This window comes from Nomascus leucogenys, chromosome 11, assembly GCF_006542625.1.
Source record: "Nomascus leucogenys isolate Asia chromosome 11, Asia_NLE_v1, whole genome shotgun sequence".
Taxonomy (NCBI): Eukaryota; Metazoa; Chordata; class Mammalia; order Primates; family Hylobatidae; genus Nomascus; species Nomascus leucogenys.
Window position 1 is genome coordinate 25113613 of NC_044391.1, and position 19801 is coordinate 25133413.

The following is a 19801-nucleotide window of genomic DNA, read 5'->3' on the forward strand; positions in this document are numbered from 1 at the left end:
AATATTAGCAAATCAGATTCAACAATGTATAAAAGGAATTATACACAATGATCAACTGGGACTTTCCCCAGTTATGCAAGGCTAGTTCAACATCCAAAAATCAGTTAATATCACATCAACAGGCTAAAGAAGAAAAATCACATGACAGCATCAACAGATGCAGGAAATGCATTTGACAAAATCCAATGGCAATTTGTGAAAAAAAAGTTCTCAGTAAACTAGGAATAGAGGGGAATTTCCTCAATTTGATACCTACAGCTAACATTACTCTACATGATGAGAAACTTGAAGTTTTCCCACTAGTATCAGGAAAAAGTTAAGAATGTTGCCTCTCATCACTGTTTTTTAACATCATACTGGAAGTCCTAACTAATGTAATAAAAGACAAAAAGAAAATAAAAAGTATACAGATTTGAAAGGATTAAATACTATCTTTCTCTGCAGATGATATGATTCAAAAGAATTGATTAAAAACTCCTAAAACTAGTAAGTGATTACAGCAAGGTTGCAGGAATCAGTAATAACCTTCCAAAACAGAAAGCATCAAAATACATGAGGCAAGAGCTGATAGAGCTGATACTAAGATTAATATACTAAAGTCAATCACTTTCCTATCTACCAGCATGAACAGGTAGAACTTGAAATTAAAAACACAGGCTGGGTGTGGTGGCTCACACCTGTAATCCCAGCAGTTTTGCAGGCCAAGGCAGGTGGGTCACCTGAGGTGAGAAGTTTGAGACCAGCCTGGCCAACATGGCAAAATCATCTCTACTAAAAATACAAAAGTTAGCTGGGTGTGGTGGCACACGCCTGTAGTCCCAGCTTCTCAGGAGGCTGAGCCAGGGGTTGAACCCAGGAGGCAGAGGTTGCAGTGAGCCGAGATTGTGCCACTGCACTCCAGCCTGGGCGACAGGGTACCCTCCAAAATAAAATACTTAAATATAAATATAAGTCTAATAAAATAGGTATAAGATCTGTATGAGGAAAACTACAAAACTGATGAAAGAAATCAAAGAAGACCTAAATAAATGGAGAGATACTCCATGTTTATGGATAGGAAGACTAAATATTGTCCATATGCCAGTTCTTCCCAAATTAATTATAGATTCAATGTAATCTCAATCATATTCTCAGGAAGTTAATTTGTGGATATTAACAAACTTATTCTAAAGTTTATGCGGAGAAACAGAAGACCCAGAATAGCCAAAACAATATTGAAGGAGAAGAACAAATTTTGAGGACTGACACTACCCAACATCAAGATTTACTATAAAGCTACAGCAATCAAGACAGTGTAGTATTGGGAAATAATTGACAAAATAAATCAATGAAACATAATACACATTTAGAAATAGACCCACATAAATCTATTCAACTAATCTGTGGCAAAGGAGCAAAGGCGATACAATGGAGGAAAGACAGTCTTTTGAACAAATGGTGTTGAAAAAACTAGACTTATACATGTAAAAAATGAATCTAGATACATATGCCCTTCACAAAAATTAATTCAAAATGCATCACGTATCTACATGCAAAATGCAAAACTATGAAACTCCTAGAAGATAATAGAGGAGAAAATCGAGATGACCTTGGATTTGATGATGACTTTTTAGTTACAACACCAAAGGCACAATCCATGAAAGAAAGAATTGACAAGATGGACTTAATTAAAATTAAAAATTTCTCTTCTGCAAAAGACACTGCCAGTAATACAAAAAGTCACAGACTACAAGGAAATATTTGCAAAATGCATATCTGATAAAGGACTGTTATCCAAAATATACAAAAAACACTTAAAACATAAACAATCCAATTAAAAATGGGCCAGAGGCCGGGTGCAGTGGCTCAAGCCTGTAATCTCAGCACTTTTGGAGGCTAAGGTGGGCAGATAACTTGAGGCCAGGAGTTTGAGACCAGCCTCGCCAACATGGCGAAACCTCATCTCTACTGAAAATACAAAAATTATCTGTGTAAGGTGGCATGCTCCTATAGTCCCAGCTACTTGACTTGGGAGGCTGAGGCATGAGAATCGCTTGAACCCAGGAGGCGGAGGCTGCAGTGAGCCAAGATCTCACCCCTGCACTCCAGCCTGGGTGACACAGTAAGACTCTGTCTAAACAACAACAACAACAAAAAGCCAAAGACCTTAACAGACACCTCACCATAGAAGTTATACTCGCGGTAAATATGCACATGAAAAGATGCTCCACTTTACATGTCATCATGGAAAGACAAATGAAAACAGTGAGATACACAACACACAGATTGGCCAAAATCCAGAACAGTGGCAATATCAAATGCTGGCAAGGATGTGAAGTAACAGCAACTTTTATTCATTGCTGGTGGGAATGCAAGATGGTGTAGCCAATTTGGAAGACAGCTTGGCAGTTTCTTACAAAATAACATACTTTACCATATGATCCAGCTATCACTCTCCCTATATTTACCCAAAGGAGTTAAAAACTTATTTCCATACAAAAGCCTGCACATGGATATCCATAGCAGCTTTGTTCATGACTGCCAAAATGTGGGGGCAACCAAGATGTCCTCCAGTAGGTGAATGATAATTAAACTGTGGTACATCCAGAAAATAGAATATTCAGTGCTAAAAAGGAATAAGCTATCTAGCCATGAAACGATATGGAAGAAACTTAAAAGCATATTACTAAGTGAAATAAGCCAATATGGAAAGGCTACAGACTATATGATTCCAATTATATGACATTCTGGAAGAAAAACGACTATGGAGACAGTAAAAACATCAATGATTGCCAGAAGTTGGGGGAAAGGAGGGATGAACAGGTGGAACACAGATGAATTTTAGAGCAGTGAAACTACTCTGTATGATACTATAATGGTGAAAACATGTTATTATACATTTGTCCAAACCCACAGAATATAAACCACCAAGAATGACACCTAATGTAAGGTAGGGACTTTGGGTGATAGTGATTTGTCAATGTAGGTTCATCATTTGTAACAAATGTACCACTCTGGTGGGGGATGTTGATAATCGGGGAGGCAATGCAAAAGTAATCTCTGCACCTTATGCTTAATTTTTCTATAAACCTAAAAATTATCTTAAAATAGTATATGCACAAAAAAATCAAACACTTTAAGAGCTAAAACTATTAAACTCTGAGACGAAAACAGGCGTAAATATGACCTTGGATTAGGCAATGATTTTTAAAATATGACACCAAAAGCTCCAGCAGTAAGTAAATTGAACTCTATCAAAATAAAAAAGTTCTGTGCTTCAAAGAACACCATTAAGAAAAGTGAAGACAATCCATGGAATGGGAGAAAATATCTGCAAATCATGTATTTAATAAAGTCTTGTATATAGAACATATAAAAGACTCTTACAACTTAATCAAAAGATGAATAATTCAATTAAAAATGGCAGAGGATATGAATAGACCTATTTCCAAAAATGATATACGGATATCTAATACGCATATGAAGAGATGCTCAACATCACTGGCCATCAGCAAAATAGAAATCAAAACCACAATGAGATACCACTTCACTTTCACTAGGATGGCTGTAATCAAAAAGACAGATAATAGCTAGTGATGGTGAAGATACGGAAAAGCTGGAACTCTCCTATTTTGCTGGTGGAAATGTAAAATGCTTCTGCTTTGGAAAACAGTCTGGCAATTCCTCAAAATGTTAAATACAGAGTTACCATATGACCCAGCAACTCGATTCCTAGGGATATACTTAAGAAAAATGAAAATATATGTCTACACAAAGACTTGTACATGAATGTTCACAATGACATCATTCATAATAGTCAACAAGTGAAAACAACCCAAATGCTCATCAACTTATAAATGGATAAACAAAAGGTGGCATATCCATAAAATAGAATATTATTCCATGATTTAAAATGAAATACTAATTTATTCTACAACATAGATGAAACTTGAAAATGTTATACAAAGTAAAAGAAGCCAGTCACAGAAGACCACATATTATATAATTCCATTTATACAAAATGTCCAGAATAGGCACATTTATAGAGAAAGCAAGTTCCTTAGTGGCTGCCTAGGGGTGGGGGTCGGGGTGACTTCTAATGGGTACGAGGGTAGGTGTGTGGTGTTGGGATAATAATAACTTTCTAAAATTGCTTATAATAACGATTGCATGACTTTGTGAATTTACTAAAAATCACGATTTAAAATTGTACATTTTAGATAGGTGCATTATATGATATGTGAATTATACCTCAATAAAGCTATTATTTTTAAAAAATGAAATGAAATAAAAGTACAGCACAAAAGTTCAAAGCTATGTAAATGTAAATATGAAGTCACGACCAAGCCTGAGATGACAACTGTGTTCGAGAATATGTTCACACAAATTCATTTGCTCTTACATCAAATTTATATTAGGATTTAAGACTCATTTGAAAGATTATCTTTTAAAAAACCTATCGTACCTTTGGGAAACAAATAGTAAATAATGGGCTAAAATTAAAGATCAAATTAAAAATTCAGAACAAAAGTAGATATGAGAAACCATTGGTATTTAGATGATCAGCGTATATAAACATATTCAATTTAAAACAAGTTACTACTTTTAAGCCTCGCATACATTCAGTTTCTATCCTCTTAGTAACTACAAAGGCAACACCATATTTTTCCTTGGTAATTGTGAAATATATTTGTAAGGACAGAGATTAAATGAATGTTTCTTACAACTGTTAATGGCCCTCTTGCTTAGACAAGACATTGATTTGTATTAGCAATTAGTAAGATTTTTAATTAATTCCTCTCAAGGTAACATAAATAGGCATAAGAGATTTTCATGCTTTGAAATGTTTTTTTCTTAAATTATAAAACCAATATAAAAACATTACAGAAAACCTGAGGTATAAAAACAAAACTCATTTATATTGCCAAAAGAACTATTCATTTTCCAATGTACCTTGCAGAATATTTTTCAAATGCATATATTTTAACCTAATTGCAATAATCTCTAAAATACAATTTTGTATACTTTTTCACTTATTGCATCATAAGCATATTCCACATTGTAATCTTTGTAATTATAGTTTTGTGGCAATATAATTTCTTTTTAAGTACACATGATGTATTCTGCAATTATTTCAGAGTTGGACAACTAAGTTGCTTCCAATTTTTTGAAGTTATAAATAATATTACAAAGACTATCTCTGCATATTCTTTAATGTGACTATCCTAAAAGGGAGGTCTAGAAGTGGAAACATTTTTATGACAGTTGACACATACTGCCAAATTACTTTCATCTCTACTTGGATGATCCATAAGCTTTTCAACTTAATATGTTCCAAACTGAGCTCATCATTACCCCACCCCACCTCCACCTGTTCCTCCTTCTATCTTCTTCTCTCTCAGTGATTGACATCCCCAAATGCTCAAGTCATGAACTCAAGCACCATCTCTTTGACTCCTCTCCTTCTCTCCACATATTCAATCCATCATCAGTCTCTGACATTTACCCTGAAATAACTCTCATACACACCTGTCCACTTTGTTTTGTCCCACTGCTACAACTGTAGTTCTAGTCACCATCACCTTCCACAGGGAGTGAAGGAACAGCCCCTTAATAGTGCTCCTTGAACCCAGTCTTTGCCACTGTCCTCAGGTAGCCTACTGGCTAAATGAATGCATGAATGAAAAGCATTATACCAGTTTAAAAACAAACGGAACACAAATGTCATGCTCAAAAGCAGGAGATATTGGATTTGTCTCATTAAGTTTTTTTAAAAAGCATATTTATGGCTTCTTTTGTAGAATCACTAAGTTTGAACATGCTGGCTTTTTAAAATATGTAATTTTGTCTGAGTCCATGTGTAATAATAATAACTATGCTACACATGCTAAAATTATGTTTTTCATAATCTGTTGTTTTCCTTTCAGCTAGTTGTTATGTCAAAATTTAAAATTTGTATGAAGTGAAAATGAGAATGATCTTTACCTTTATGACCCTAGCACATGTTTTCAAAATTTCAAATGTGTATAAACAGATGAGACAGGAGGCTATTATCAAATATAAGGCTCTCAATGAATGCTAACAAAGCCTGGTACTTCAAAAGATTAGAGACTGGAGTGCACTAGATAGAGTTCTTTCTTGTGAAGAATTTTTTTTCTTCCAATTTGAACAATTCAATTTCTCTTCTTTGAGGTAAAATGCATTTATTGAGGCCTTTAGATTTATAATGTGAAGAAACAAGTAATGGCAAATAATTTAAGTCAAAACTCCACCTTTTCCAGCAATAGCCAAATAAATGGATCCAATGATTGTATTTTTTCCTAATTGCCCAATTAATGAATATACCTTGTTATTTTATGTATATAGAAGATAAAAGACAGTTTAGAGAAGAATATGTCCATATATGTTACATGTTGCCTGGGAAATGTTGAGCTCTCAAAAGCAGCAGCACGAAACTTCCTGCCTTTTCCTCCACCCCACTTCTTTTTAATGTACATATCTGCAATTAATCAATCAAAAAATAAGATACAAAATAAAGAGTAAAAGATGTATGGGATTATAGCAAAACACATATAATAAAATAAACAAGTGAAAAAGTCACCAGAAATTAGGAAAACACTGAAAACTTGAAAGGACTAAATTCTCTGGCAAGCTAGAGCACTGCATTTGGCACTTAATTGTCTTGTACCCAAATTAAAATTAAAAAAAAAAACAACACAGTAAATGTCACAGTTCTCATCATTAGAGAGGGGAAAGCATGACTATTCCTTAGAGACCTAAATGTTTTATTGGCACTAAATTCTAAAAGAATTTTTTCATGTGTTCATGTTCCTCTTGTTCAGGTATCCTCTGGCAGTGGAAAATGGATGCTATTGGGTCCCCTAAAATCCCAGCACCTATATCCACACAGCATTTCCTCCATTCAGTGTTCCCTATTCTACAAGTGTGATCTCTCTAAAACAAAAATTTTAGTACCAACCATTTCCTGCACAGGTCCCTAATGCTTCAGGATGAAATCCAGATAACTTTTCCCAGAAGACAAGGTCTTACATGGTCTGGTCTTTGCCCCTTCTGGATCTATTTCTCCATTTCTACACTAAGTAGATTTCTGAATCCACTATGCTCTCTCCTACCTACGGTACTCGCCCAAGCCCTTTCCCCTGCATAGCATTCCCATTTCTCATTTTCTCAGCAGGCTAATTTGTACTTATATTTTCAACTCAGTCAGCCTTCAGCTCCTCTATAAACCTTTTCCAGCTGTAGACCTGTAGTGAGAGAGGAGCCCTCTCTGTGATGCCTCAATTGTGGTACTTAAAACACTGATTTTAGTTATCTGGTTATTTGCCTGCTCCCTAGTAGATTGCAATCCTAGATTGTGTTTTTAAAATCACTGTACTCCAAAGACTAATAAAATATTCTCCCATTAAAAAAAAAATAAATAAACCTTAAACTATAAAAGAAAAAATGATAGAACTCAGAAGAGTAGATATTAAACATATAGTTGCATTGACTTCGTTTTTTTGTTATAAAAATTGATACAGGTTTCCAATTTTATTAAAGCCATTTGCAAATATTTCTATATCACCACTGTTCCATAAAAGAAAGGATATTTGTACCAAAATTATAGGAGGGACATCATTTAAGAATAAAGGGCAATTTGGCCAGGCACGGTGGCTCATGCCTGTAATCCCAGCACTCTGGGAGGCCGAGGCGGGTGGATCACGTGGTCAGGAGTTCCAGACCAGCCTGGCCAACATGGTGAAACCCCATCTTTACTAAAAATACAAAAATTAGCCAGGCACAGTGGCAGGCGCCTGTAATCTCAGCTAATCAGGAGGCTGAGGCAGGAGAATCGCTTGAACCCAGGAGGCAGAGGTTGCAGTGAGTCGAGATCCCACCACTGCACTCTAGCCTGGGTGACAGAGCAAGACTCTGTCTCAAAATAAATAGATAGATAGATAGGTAGATAGATAGATAGACAGACAGACAGACAAAGGGCAATTCTGTAAGTTACCATAGATAGAGACAATTTCAGAACTCTACTGAAATTGGCCCAGGATCATGACTTTCCATCAGACCAATATTGGGCAGCCATTGACTTCCATTCTTTTCCTCAAGTATAACTTCTCACTGAGGCCTTTGACATACAGCAAAAAGCAGACAATCCGCGGGAGTACTTTGTGAGATGGTCTAGAGAATAAACTAGGATTCTCTGTTGTTGATTGAAACTGGATCCACATGCTTTGGTAACCAGAGGAAATAGTGGTAGGTTTGACAATCTCTTAGGAAAAGTGAGTATATTCTTTAATCCTCACACCCCATCATTCCCTTCATAGCCACCATTTACACTACATCACTCGCCTGTGGTTGGCAGCCATGACATGCCTGGAATGAAATATGAACCTACTCTTCTTCCCACCAGCTTTATCCCAGGCTAAATACATCCACGAGGCCTTAGCCTCTGGCTCAACATCAGGAGCAAAAGTAGCACCAAGACCATGCCCAGAAACAGCACAGTTGCCTTGGGGTTATCAGTCTGGCAAGTGAAAAGGAATCTTTTCAGAGGGCTCAGCCTTCCTTTGCAGGAGCTTATTCACTTTGAAGTAAATCTTCATAATCATTTTCTGTTTGATTTAGGAGAAGTTTGAAAGCTGTCAGTGAGTTCTGCAGAGATTTAAAAAAATGCTCATCAAGAAGGATGAGGAGCTGAGATGCTGCAGGTTGGGCTCTCGGGGACTGACACTTAATGACACTTCAGGCAGTAGAAGGGTAGTAGATTTACTCTGAGGGTCTACTACTGAGGGCTACTCTTGGTCATCTGCTGTTTAACTGACTACACATATCAAATATGAAAAAATTTGCACTCAGTACTTGTGGCTGACATGTGTAATAGGAAATAATTTCATGGAGATCTTTTTCTTAAATCTGGGACTAAGACTTATGCTAAGTATTACACAAAACACATTTATTAGGTGCCTAGTTAATACTTCTGAAGTGTATGAATATATTTTTAAACAAAAATTTTTAAAAGGGATATAATTCCTTTGCTAGCTCTGAACCTATTTCTTGATCTGTTTAATATTTCATTTTTAAAGGATTTATATAGCCTCTGATATTTTCAAAAGAATGTAAAAAGGCAGAAAGCATATTAAGTGAATTAAAAATCATAATATACACAGGTAAAAAGGAAAGAATTAGTTAAGCATTGGATTTTTTTTCTAAATTTAAGGCAACAGGGCTAAAAAATTGTTTCTATTACCATGATATTACATAACAACTAAAGAAAACATGCAAAATCATTTGCAGTGACAAACTTTTCTTTCGAATTATAACTCAAGTAAGATTTTATTTTATGAGTATTTGTATACAGACACTGGAGTAATAGAGTTGGCATTGTGTACAATTTATAGAAATGCTATTTTAAAAGACTCCATATGAATATTTTGTAAAGGTTAAGACTTAACATTAAATTAAAACTCATGGAAAGCATTTCAAGTTGGGAAGGGATCTGAGACAAGAGTCCAAATAAATGCCACGGGACTGATTCTCTCAAATATCTGACAGCATGTGCCACCCTCTAGCAGGTGTTGGGGGTCAGTCAGTTAGTGATTGAATTCTCAAACAAGTACTTGTAGGACAAAAATTCTGTTCTTAATATAGAGTCACATGCTCAGGCCCAGCCCTAGGCTCAAAGAATCAGTCTCTAGGGGGAACAAAGGCCAGGAACCTATCTATATTTTTAGTAATGTTCTATTGGCAATTTTCAGGCTAGATATAGTTGGAAAGCAGTGCTTTCGGTCACAGTTTGGTTTATGGAGTTACTTAGTTCAATTTAGTTTAGTTCAGGTTCTAAAAGTACCTCAACGGGTGGGACCTGCACTACTAACTGGAGAAAAAGTGAGACCAGAATAAAGCACAGCAATGAAAAACTCTACCAATGCCTTGTTTTTGTGCTGTTTCCTCCAACATTATTTGGTCATTGTTTTAACAATTGTGGAACACATTACCTTAAGAAAACTGTTTAAAAACCTCCATATTTGGAGAATGCCTTCAGGGAAGATTCATCTCATTCCACGGTTCTGCTTTAATTACTTTATAGGAAAGAGAACCATGTTGTGACTATGAAGTAAAAATTTAAGCTCTAGAATTATGTTTTCATATAGAAAGCCAACTAGCACATAGACAAGAGATAAAGCAACCATTTTCCTCAAAGGACTTCTATGTATGCTTGACTGATTTCCAAATCCATTGCTATAAAAAAGAAGATAAAATTTAATTCTGAAATTTTTAAGTTGGACTTTACAGCTCACTGTTTTTCCCCATTTGCCTTTTACCTACTCCCACAGACTGCATCCATGTGTACATAGTTCTCCTTTAAAGCTATCCTTAAATTTAATTCTTACTAATCCAGGTATTCTAGCTAATTCTAGATATCACCTGTATAAAAGTGTTTCCAGGATTATGGGTGAAGAAGTTGAAAGGAGAATATGCTATGCAAAATGTGATTTATTCCAGAGAGTATACTTTTATAGGATTGAGGGAGGAAAAGAAAATCTGCCTCAACCTACAGATTAAAAATTAAAGATCAAAGTTTGTCTTGATAATAACTTTACCCAGGCAGGATTGTTTCTTGACCTCTACAAGGTCAGAAGTCATGCTTTCTACCTGCACAGCTTGAGAACTGACAAATACCTTTCAAATGCATTATCTCACTTAATCATTATAACAACTCTGAGGCAGAACATAATCCCCACAGGTACGGATGAGGAAGTTGAGGCACTGAGGAGTTCAGGGTTTGCCCAGTGTCACCCAGCTTGTGAGTGACAAGGTCAGGCTTTAGGCCTTTGTGTCACAGGAATGGGTTTCAAATCCACCCCAGCCATCAGTCACCGACACATGGTGGAAAGAATGTTAAAGACGAAGAAATAGTTTCCTAGAATAAAGTTACAGCAGTCTGCGCATCCTTCTGCAGCTAATAACTGGGGCGTCAATTTCCTTTGAAATTCATGGCCCTAAATAATCAGCTTCTTTATGGAAGGTACAAAAGACTTAGTGCTATAATTTATGATGCTGATCCTCATCTACAATTAGATTTCACAGACCAGGAACTTGAGATATAAAAAACCATTAACACAACATCTTTGTCAATATAGAAAATTACTAGTATGTTCATATCTTTATAATATCTATTTCTTATTAAAAAGAAAAATGCAATAGGCCATCTTCCATCTATAATAAGTTTGATAAGATCACCATATTTAAAAATCTATATTTAAGGCAATGAGATAAAGGTCTGCTTACCCCTCCTTCAGGTCATTAATGGGAAGTGGCACCCTGCCACCCCTGTCTAGGGCCGATGTGATGTTTATGGCATTCAGGCGCTCTGGCTGCCACACATTTTTCACTGCCCCAAGAAAGTCTCCAAGAACCTCACTGGCCAACATTTCTTCTACATTCATATTCTTAATGAAGAATTCTGCTTGATATGGCAACGGGAAGTCTAATTTTGGTGAAAAAGGGCATGCATATCTTTAATGAAGTAGTCTTTTAAAAAGGAAATGAAAGAACAATTTGTAATTTGTTGAGTTCTGTCATAATCCTGGCAGCAGGAAGCAATATTAATACTGACTTTAAAGGCTTTCTGTATAACAGAGGATGTATCTAAAAACATAACCGACATTAGAAACAGAACTTTATCTACAATATAGTAAAATCCAAGGCTCACCAGAGGCTCATCAGGGCAATTTATAGTTATAGAATTTGGCAAAACAACTAAGAAAAGCTAAATCTGCATTTTAAATTTATAATATTACTAAAATATTACTTTTTCTGAAATAAAAATCAATTATATGTCCAAAAGGAATTCTAAAAACCAGAACAATTCCACAGTTTTTAATCACACTATAATTAGATATTCTAGAAAAATTATAAAGTTCTCATGGAATTCCACTTCACATTGTTGGAGATTTAGTGTTTTTTCCTCCGCAATGTGTCATCAAAATTTCCCTCTCGATATTTCATGATTAACATCTTAAAACAACCCCATGTCAAATTCAGCCTTTCAATATGAGAAACTTTAAGTAAATATAAAGATAATTTGTTACTCAAATGCTACTCAATTACAAATCATCACTCTCTATATTCTAATTGTTCTCTTATGATAAATAATAGCTTTCTGTTTATTTGATAATATTTCTGTAAGAATAAAGGTTAATTTTTTAAATGTATTTACTATGAGGCAGGCCAAGCTAGGGGACTTAGGCGAATTAGAACATTTAATTCTCACAACAAGAGGGTGAGTAGCTGCTTGTGTTTTTCATTGTACTTTCATATGTGAAAGCTTATCTTTAGAGAGGTCCAGAAGCTTATCTCATAATGTGAACTTACCTTGTATAATTTTTATCTATGCTAAAATAGACTGCATATATAAGGTGCTCAGCAGAGCTACCAAAACATAGTAGGAGCTCATAAAATATTAAATGTTAGCTCTAATTATAATAATATGAAAAGGTTGATTATCTGAATTTGTACTTTAAAAGGACAAGAAAATGTTTCTAGGTGCTACACAGATTTAAATTCCCCAGTAGTAATTACACTATGTATAGCCTCTCATTTATTTCAATAAAATACATGTATCTGTAAGATATTCCACTTTTATTTAATGAACAAAAAATAAAAATTACATTAAGTACCTGAAATCTTGGTTAACTTATTTCTTATGGAGCATCCTATTAAAGGACATTTGATGCCTGAGATGAAGTCAAAGAAGAAACTACAGCTTCAGAATTTTCAACAGAGTTTTCTAGAGTGTGGTCATCACTTTTTAAAGATTTAGTTTTTCAAAGCCCTAATCATAGAAAGTTCTTTGCTTATGTCCTATATTGTCACTTGTTCTGCTTACAATTTTGTTAGATTTGCTTAATGTACAGCCCATCTGCAATCTAAAATATATTTATTCTCATTTATGCAAATAAATTTCCTGTTTTATAGACATATTTCCTGTTTTATACAGATAAATAGCTTAATCATGCTACATTTATCTGCATACCTAGAAATAGTCATGCAGAAATGTGTTATGAGAAAGTTTCTTGGCAATAAATAATAAAATATTTATAAATAATACAAATACAGCTTTTGAATATGCCAGAAGTCTAAAATCTATTCATTTCATTCAATGTTTTTACATCCAGTTTTCTTAAAAAGTATCAACAACCTTTTTCTTATGATCAGTCCTACTTTTTGGAGAATTATTATCTGGCTTTTCCTGTTCCACGTGACCCCGCTTCATGGCTCCTTTTCTGAGACCTGCTGCAAAGCCTGTGGTTGCCACCACACCCCTCAGAGGCTTTGAGCTGGGCAGCTGCCTGCTATCTACCCATCCAAGAGCTGCTGCCAGGCCTCCCAGAGATGAGTCACAGCAGCTTTCTAACTCTGGGGAAATCCCATGCCTGCTATATTTGGAAATCACAGAGGCCAAGAGAACAGTAGGCCAACAGGTTGGTGGCAGGCCTCTGAGGCACTAAACCCAATTTAGAGAATCACTTTATGTACTCTCCTTGAGCTTCATGCGGTGTGAGTCTACATGACTAATTTCCCATTAGGTCTCTCAGAACAGGAGACAGCTGGGCAGGGAGTTGGACAGAGCATGACTACCCTGATACACAACTTTTGTTATTTCTTTTCCTAAGTCTAATCTGGGATAAATAACATGAGTGTAGGCCATGCTCAAACATGTACATCCTACTGCACATATACATTTCTGTCTAGACCAGCAAGGACAAATGCATGGACTTTAGTGCAGTGGTTCAAATAGGTTTGGGCCACTAACCCTACATAAAAAGCAGAGGAACAAGCACTGCCTGGAGTAAAGGTGGAGGCTTCTAAAACCTGTCTACTACTCCTTCTCACTAGCACACCTTCCAAACCCGTTATTTAGACAAAGAGCCCTGCTGCCAATTTTCAATCCTACAGTTGTCTAGCAGTCTTCCATTAGTATCTACTTGACCACGGGTCCTCATATATCAACAACAACATCTATTGAGATGCCTTGAGTAATCTGTATCTACAGCACTGAGACTAGATTTGAGAAGGAAGAAGTTCAAACTATAGACCAAGCTTTCAATTTGTAGGGACTTTTACACCTGACAGAGTTTCAAGTCCCTTTGAGAGCATGATGGTGAGGTGAGATGGTCCAAGGCCACTGTAGTATAACTTTATAACTATAATGATGAATTCCCAAGGAGGAAGGAAACTTTTCAATTATTCTGCTCATTAAGTGTATTCCAATTCTGCAGGGCCAGCTTAGACAGCATGTAAGCATCCAATCACCACTGCAGTCAAGAACGAAGTCTCCCTGATCCAAACATAAATACCTACCAAAAGCCTTTGGGGAGTGGGAGAGTGGACAGGGACTCTTCTGTCCAGGCCCACAGAACTGGCACTTGGACTTGCTTTTCATATATGAAGGTCATTTTAAATTTTAAACTTGCACATTTGTTGTCTACAATTGATACCGGTAAACACCTGGGGGAAAACATTCACTTAAGGGGGTTAAAGTCTTCAAGCAATCTCTCCATACATATGTTTAATTTTACAGAAATTCCTTCTTTCATATCATGTAAAAGTAATTTTTAACCCAGCCTTGACTGCATTATCATTAATGCTAAATTAGTAGATTCTGATAAAATGTTTGGTGTTTGCTCATTTGTTTTTAGTTGCACTAGTAAATAGAAGCAAAAATTCCCCTATCAAGAATGTACAACTGTTTTCTTGTTTTTAGAGGGAAAAAATTCTGAATCAGTTTCCCTCCTGTCATCCTCATAAATGATATCTAACATAGGGAGGATTATTTCATGATTTATACATTTCAACTACAGGCCAGGTGCGGTGGTTCGTGCCTGTAATCCCAGCACTTTGGAAGGCCAAGGCAGGTGGATCACATGAGGTCAGGAGTTTGAGACCAGCCTGGCCAACATGGTGAAACCCCATCTCCACTAAAAATACAAAAAATTAGCCGGGCGTGGTGGCAGGTGCCTATAATCCCACCTACTCGGGAGGCTGAGGCAGGAGAATCGCCTGAACCCAGGAGGCAGAGGTTGCAGTTAGCTGAGATGGTGCCATTGCACTCCGGCCTGGGTGACAAGAGCAAGACTCCATCTCAAAAATAAAAAAAAGAAAATTAACTACAAAGTATTTGGTGGCATTTTCCCAGTCGATTGATTAAAATACTTGAGAGTGTAATTCTGAGAATACTTCCTTATCCCTAACCTTCAAAATTCTTAGGAAATCACTTACAATCTGAGCATAAGAAACTTTAAATTGCTGAAAGACTCTACAAATTACTAATACACTATAAACTATTTAGGAAGGAAATTGTACCCTAAGTTATGGCTTATTTGTTTTCCAGAAACCCTATATTATCACATACACTTAGACTATTACCTACAGTAAATTTTTAAATAAAATAATAAAACTAGTTAGTAATTTTTTTTTTGAGACAGGTTCTCACCCTGTCAGCTAGGCTGGAGTGCAGTGCTCCAGCCTTAAATTGTGAATCCTTATCCCGTGAATCCTTATCCCATACCTATAAGAGAAATGCTATTGTTAGTCCCATTTTAAGGTAATGAAAAAGGCTTAGAGAAATAAGAGGACTATCTGTTTGGCTTCCTATCTGAGCTTTTCACCATCATAACACACCATAATATTTTATAACAAATTACATATTACTTAGTTTTCTTTCCTACATCTTATTTCATCAGTTATATTAGGTATGTGGCATTTTAAAATTCTTAACTATATTTTATGTAGTTATAAAACAATGAAATACTTCTTGTAAATAAGAAATGATCAACATATTTTCATACCTACCTTCTGCAGACATTATATTAATTATCAAATTATGCCTTGCAGTCTCAAAGGTGCGCCTATTGTAGGCAGTTATCTATTATAAAAGGAAAACCATATTAAAGAAGTGAAATGTTCTTTGTAAAATGAAATTCATTAAGGATTAAAATGAAAACAAATTGTCATTCTTTCCATTTTCATTATTTGTTGATATACTTACAAAATATTCCTTCTCTGGGCAATGAGAACTCAGAGCTTTTAGCAATATTATGGGAAAATAAATAATTAGTCAGGTGTATTTAATGTACTGAAACAAAAAGTTAAAATCAGAAAGACTCTTTCGTAGAAGGCCATTAAGCACTGGTAGCAATGCAGATGCATCATTAGTAAATGGATTAACCATTATGAATTACTTACCGGTGATGTTCTAAGATTTCAAAAAAAACCCAATAATTTTTGTACTTTTAAATGGAGTTTAAGAATTATAATGAAAAGTACACTTTAAAACAAGCACATCTTTGTGTTTTTTGCATTTAGTACTAAACTGCACCCCAATCAGTCAAAAAATGTCATAAATAACCCTTTGGAAATCATATCTCACTTACGATGGGAGTAAAGTAGTAAGGATCATAGTCCATGAAGCTTATGGAACATGCTCAAAAACACAAATCAATCTCTTCATACGGGCAAATATTAGTAAACATTTGCAGAGCCAATAGACTTACATCAAAGTCAATTCAGAAACAGCCAGTGCAAACAACACACAAAGCAAAGGCCAACAACAGGATATGGCTTCAAAACTTAAGGCCTATTTAACTTTATAACAGATATTAAATCATTCGGACACATCTGCAGTACCTCAAAAAAAAAAAAAAACAAATGATTGTGTCAAAATCTTAGAATCCCAGCACTAACCTTCTGGCAATGATTGCAGCTGGAGGTGACACTGAGACAAAAGAGTAGGATAAAACTGACTTCAACTAAAAATAAATATCTTGTGCATTTTAAAACAAATATCAAAGATTTTCATACATTACATGAGTGTCAAAAAAAATAAGTTGCAGTCATTGAAAATACTGAGTTAGAACAGTAAGAATTTTGAAATAAATAATTCCAAACCTTTAACAATGTTTAAAAGGTATATATTTTGAAAGGCATATTACTCCATAAAGTTAAAAGAACCTCCCTCTCCAGGATTTGTCAAATTTCCATCATATTTAATTATTTCCTTGCTGCTATCTGTTGGGACACATGATCAATTAATTTCACACCAGACATTAAAATTAAGAGTAGCCATTAAACAAACTAGGAACTTTTGCTCAAATGAAACATACAAAAAACGCAAAATGATTTTGTTTGAGAAACTTCATCATTTGAAAAGTTTACCCTGCAAAAAATTTAATCACATTTTCAATAAAAAGTATGATCCTCTACTATTTGTTACAATATCATGAAGCTTCAGCTCAGAAAAAAAAAATAGATTTTTTCAAATTAATAGCAATATTTTTATGGGTAGCCTTCCCTTAATCATCATAAATTTCATTATTATAAGTTTCATAAATTCCAATAAATGTCTTTATTTTTAAATAATGCAGACTACTGAAGGGAGTGAAGAATATTTCATATCAGGAGGAAGAATTTTATTATCTGATTTTATAGTTGATGCTTAATTTTAACAGCTACAACAGAATGTAGTCCTTCTATCATTTCCAATGAGACATTTAACTGCTGTAATATCCTCAGATTTTACTTATTATGATGATGTGAAGACCGTCAAAGCAGAAGAGTATGTGTGTGTCTATGTGTGCATGCTTTATTTTTGATTCCCCAATTTCTAAAACAGAGCTGATCTATTTTAGATACTTACAATCTAAATATTTCAGATAAACATCCACTGAATGAATGAAATAGTAGACTTATATGATTAAATATTATATATTTAAGATATAAAAATTCTTGACTAACTTAATAGAATATTTTAAAATACCATACCTGTTACTACACATGAATGTAAAAATGAGCTATTTACAGATAAGTCACTACATTATATGAAAGATATGGTAAACTTTCATTTTTATCTTTTTACTATATTTTTATACATATTCATAACACTGTATGTTAGTCATAAAGTATATCATGAATGCACTCACAATGAACTCTTATGAAACCAACTCAGTACATGTGTTTCTCTCCTAGCCTAAGCTTTTACCCCTCCCCAACCAGAAGTAGTCATTCTGGATTTGGTGTTTAACGATCCATTCATTTAAAATACAGTTTTATTATAATTGCATGAATGTTTAAAGCATATGGTTTAGTTTGCCTGTTTTTGAGCTCTACCAAAATGGCAAACTATTACATGTGGTCTTCTAGTACTTTTTTTTAAATTGAACATTGTGTTTAAAACATCCATATTGCTGGGCAAGCTTAAGTTCACTATTGCTCTGAACATTCACTGTGTGAATACACCAAGATTAATATATTCTCTTGCTGATAGACTTTTGGGTCTCTATTGTTTTGTGGCTTTCCAGTGTTGTGCTATACAAATGTTGCTTGATGAGCATGATTGTACATGCCTCCAGGAGGGCATTCGCAAGTACTTCTTTGGGGCATATTGCTAGAAGTAGGACTGCCAGATAATAAGGTACAGGGATACTCAACTATATGAGATATTCAGTACTGCTTTCCAAAGTAGTGATGCCAACTCCCACATCCACCTGCAATGCATTTTACTGATGGCAAAATTTTCATTGTGATCTCCATCTGAATATTCCTCATTACCCATAAGAGTAAGCTACTTAAGTTTATTAGCATTTATGTCTCCTCTTTAGCGAAATATCTGTTTCTTATTAAATTGCAGGATTTCTTTTTTATTTTAGATACTCTTAGTCAGCTATATGTGTTGAAAATATCTTCTCCCAGTTTGTGGCTTGTCTTTTTAAATCATGCTCTGGTTTAATGGTTGATAAACAGACATTCACAAATTTCATATAGTGAAATTGATAAATTTTTTCTCTTAAAAATATTTAGGTCTTACTTAACAAATCCTTCCCTATCCATAAGTCAAAAAGAGATTTTTCTACATTTTAATATCATTGTTTAAAAATTTGCATTTTACATGTAATCCCGAATCTACCTAGACTTGAGACCTGGCATATATTCTGTTAGATTTATTCCCAGTACCTCAACTTTTTGTTGCTATTAAAAATGGTATTTTTAAAAACGTGTATTTTCTCAATACATGCTATTCATGTATAGAAATGTAACAATAATTTATAATGATCTCACAGTTCACTGCTAGCCTTTCTTAAGGTTCTTAATAGTCTACAGACCATTTATATCATTGATGGTTTCCATTTCTTCTTTTTAAATCCTTAGGGATTTAATTTCTTTTTCTTTCTTTACTGTACGGGCTGGGACCTCCAATACATTCTGTAATAGATTTATCAGACAGAGTAATTCTTGTTTTGTTCCTGAATTTAAATGAAATTTCTCTAACATTTTACTGTGAAGAATGATGTTTGCTATTACTTTTGGTAAAAACTGGCAAATTAAGGAAATTCACTTCTATTCCTAGTTTGCCAAGAGCTATTTTTTCTTATCAAGAATAGGTAGTAAATTTTAATAAACACTTTTTCCATATCTATCATGACAATTATGCGTTTTTCCTTCTTTAATCTAATAATGTGGTAAATTACATTTATATATCTTTTATAACTTTTACTGAATATTTAAAAAAATTAATTTGACAATAGCTCAAACTAACTTGCTTCTTCTAAGTAACTGTCTATCTTATAGCGACACTGCCTTAAGGAATACAATTTATAGATAGAAATCACTGAACAGTTAATACAAACTTCAATTCCAACTGAATTGGCCAATATGGAAGCTCACATCCAGAGTACACGGCTGACTAACACTTTGGAGAAAAATTCATAGCATGTTATCCTCTGAAAGGACGTATTCTTTTAGTTTATACATC

At 34.7% G+C, this 19801-nt stretch overlaps 1 protein-coding gene across 11 annotated transcripts in view; it reads right to left on the minus strand.

The window, feature by feature from the left end:
- SGCE (sarcoglycan epsilon) overlaps window positions 1-19801 on the minus strand; it is a 70676-nt gene that overhangs the window by 21891 nt on the left and 28984 nt on the right. For 10 of the 11 annotated variants that reach the window (XM_030822101.1, XM_030822099.1, XM_030822100.1 and 7 more), the window contains 2 exons: window positions 15847-15919; window positions 11281-11479 (listed from right to left, as the gene is read on the minus strand). In XM_030822101.1, coding sequence (XP_030677961.1) covers window positions 11281-11479; window positions 15847-15919 — 272 coding nt within the window. The remainder of the gene's footprint in view (window positions 1-11280; window positions 11480-15846; window positions 15920-19801) is intronic. The other variant, XM_030822105.1, reaches the window with a different exon arrangement.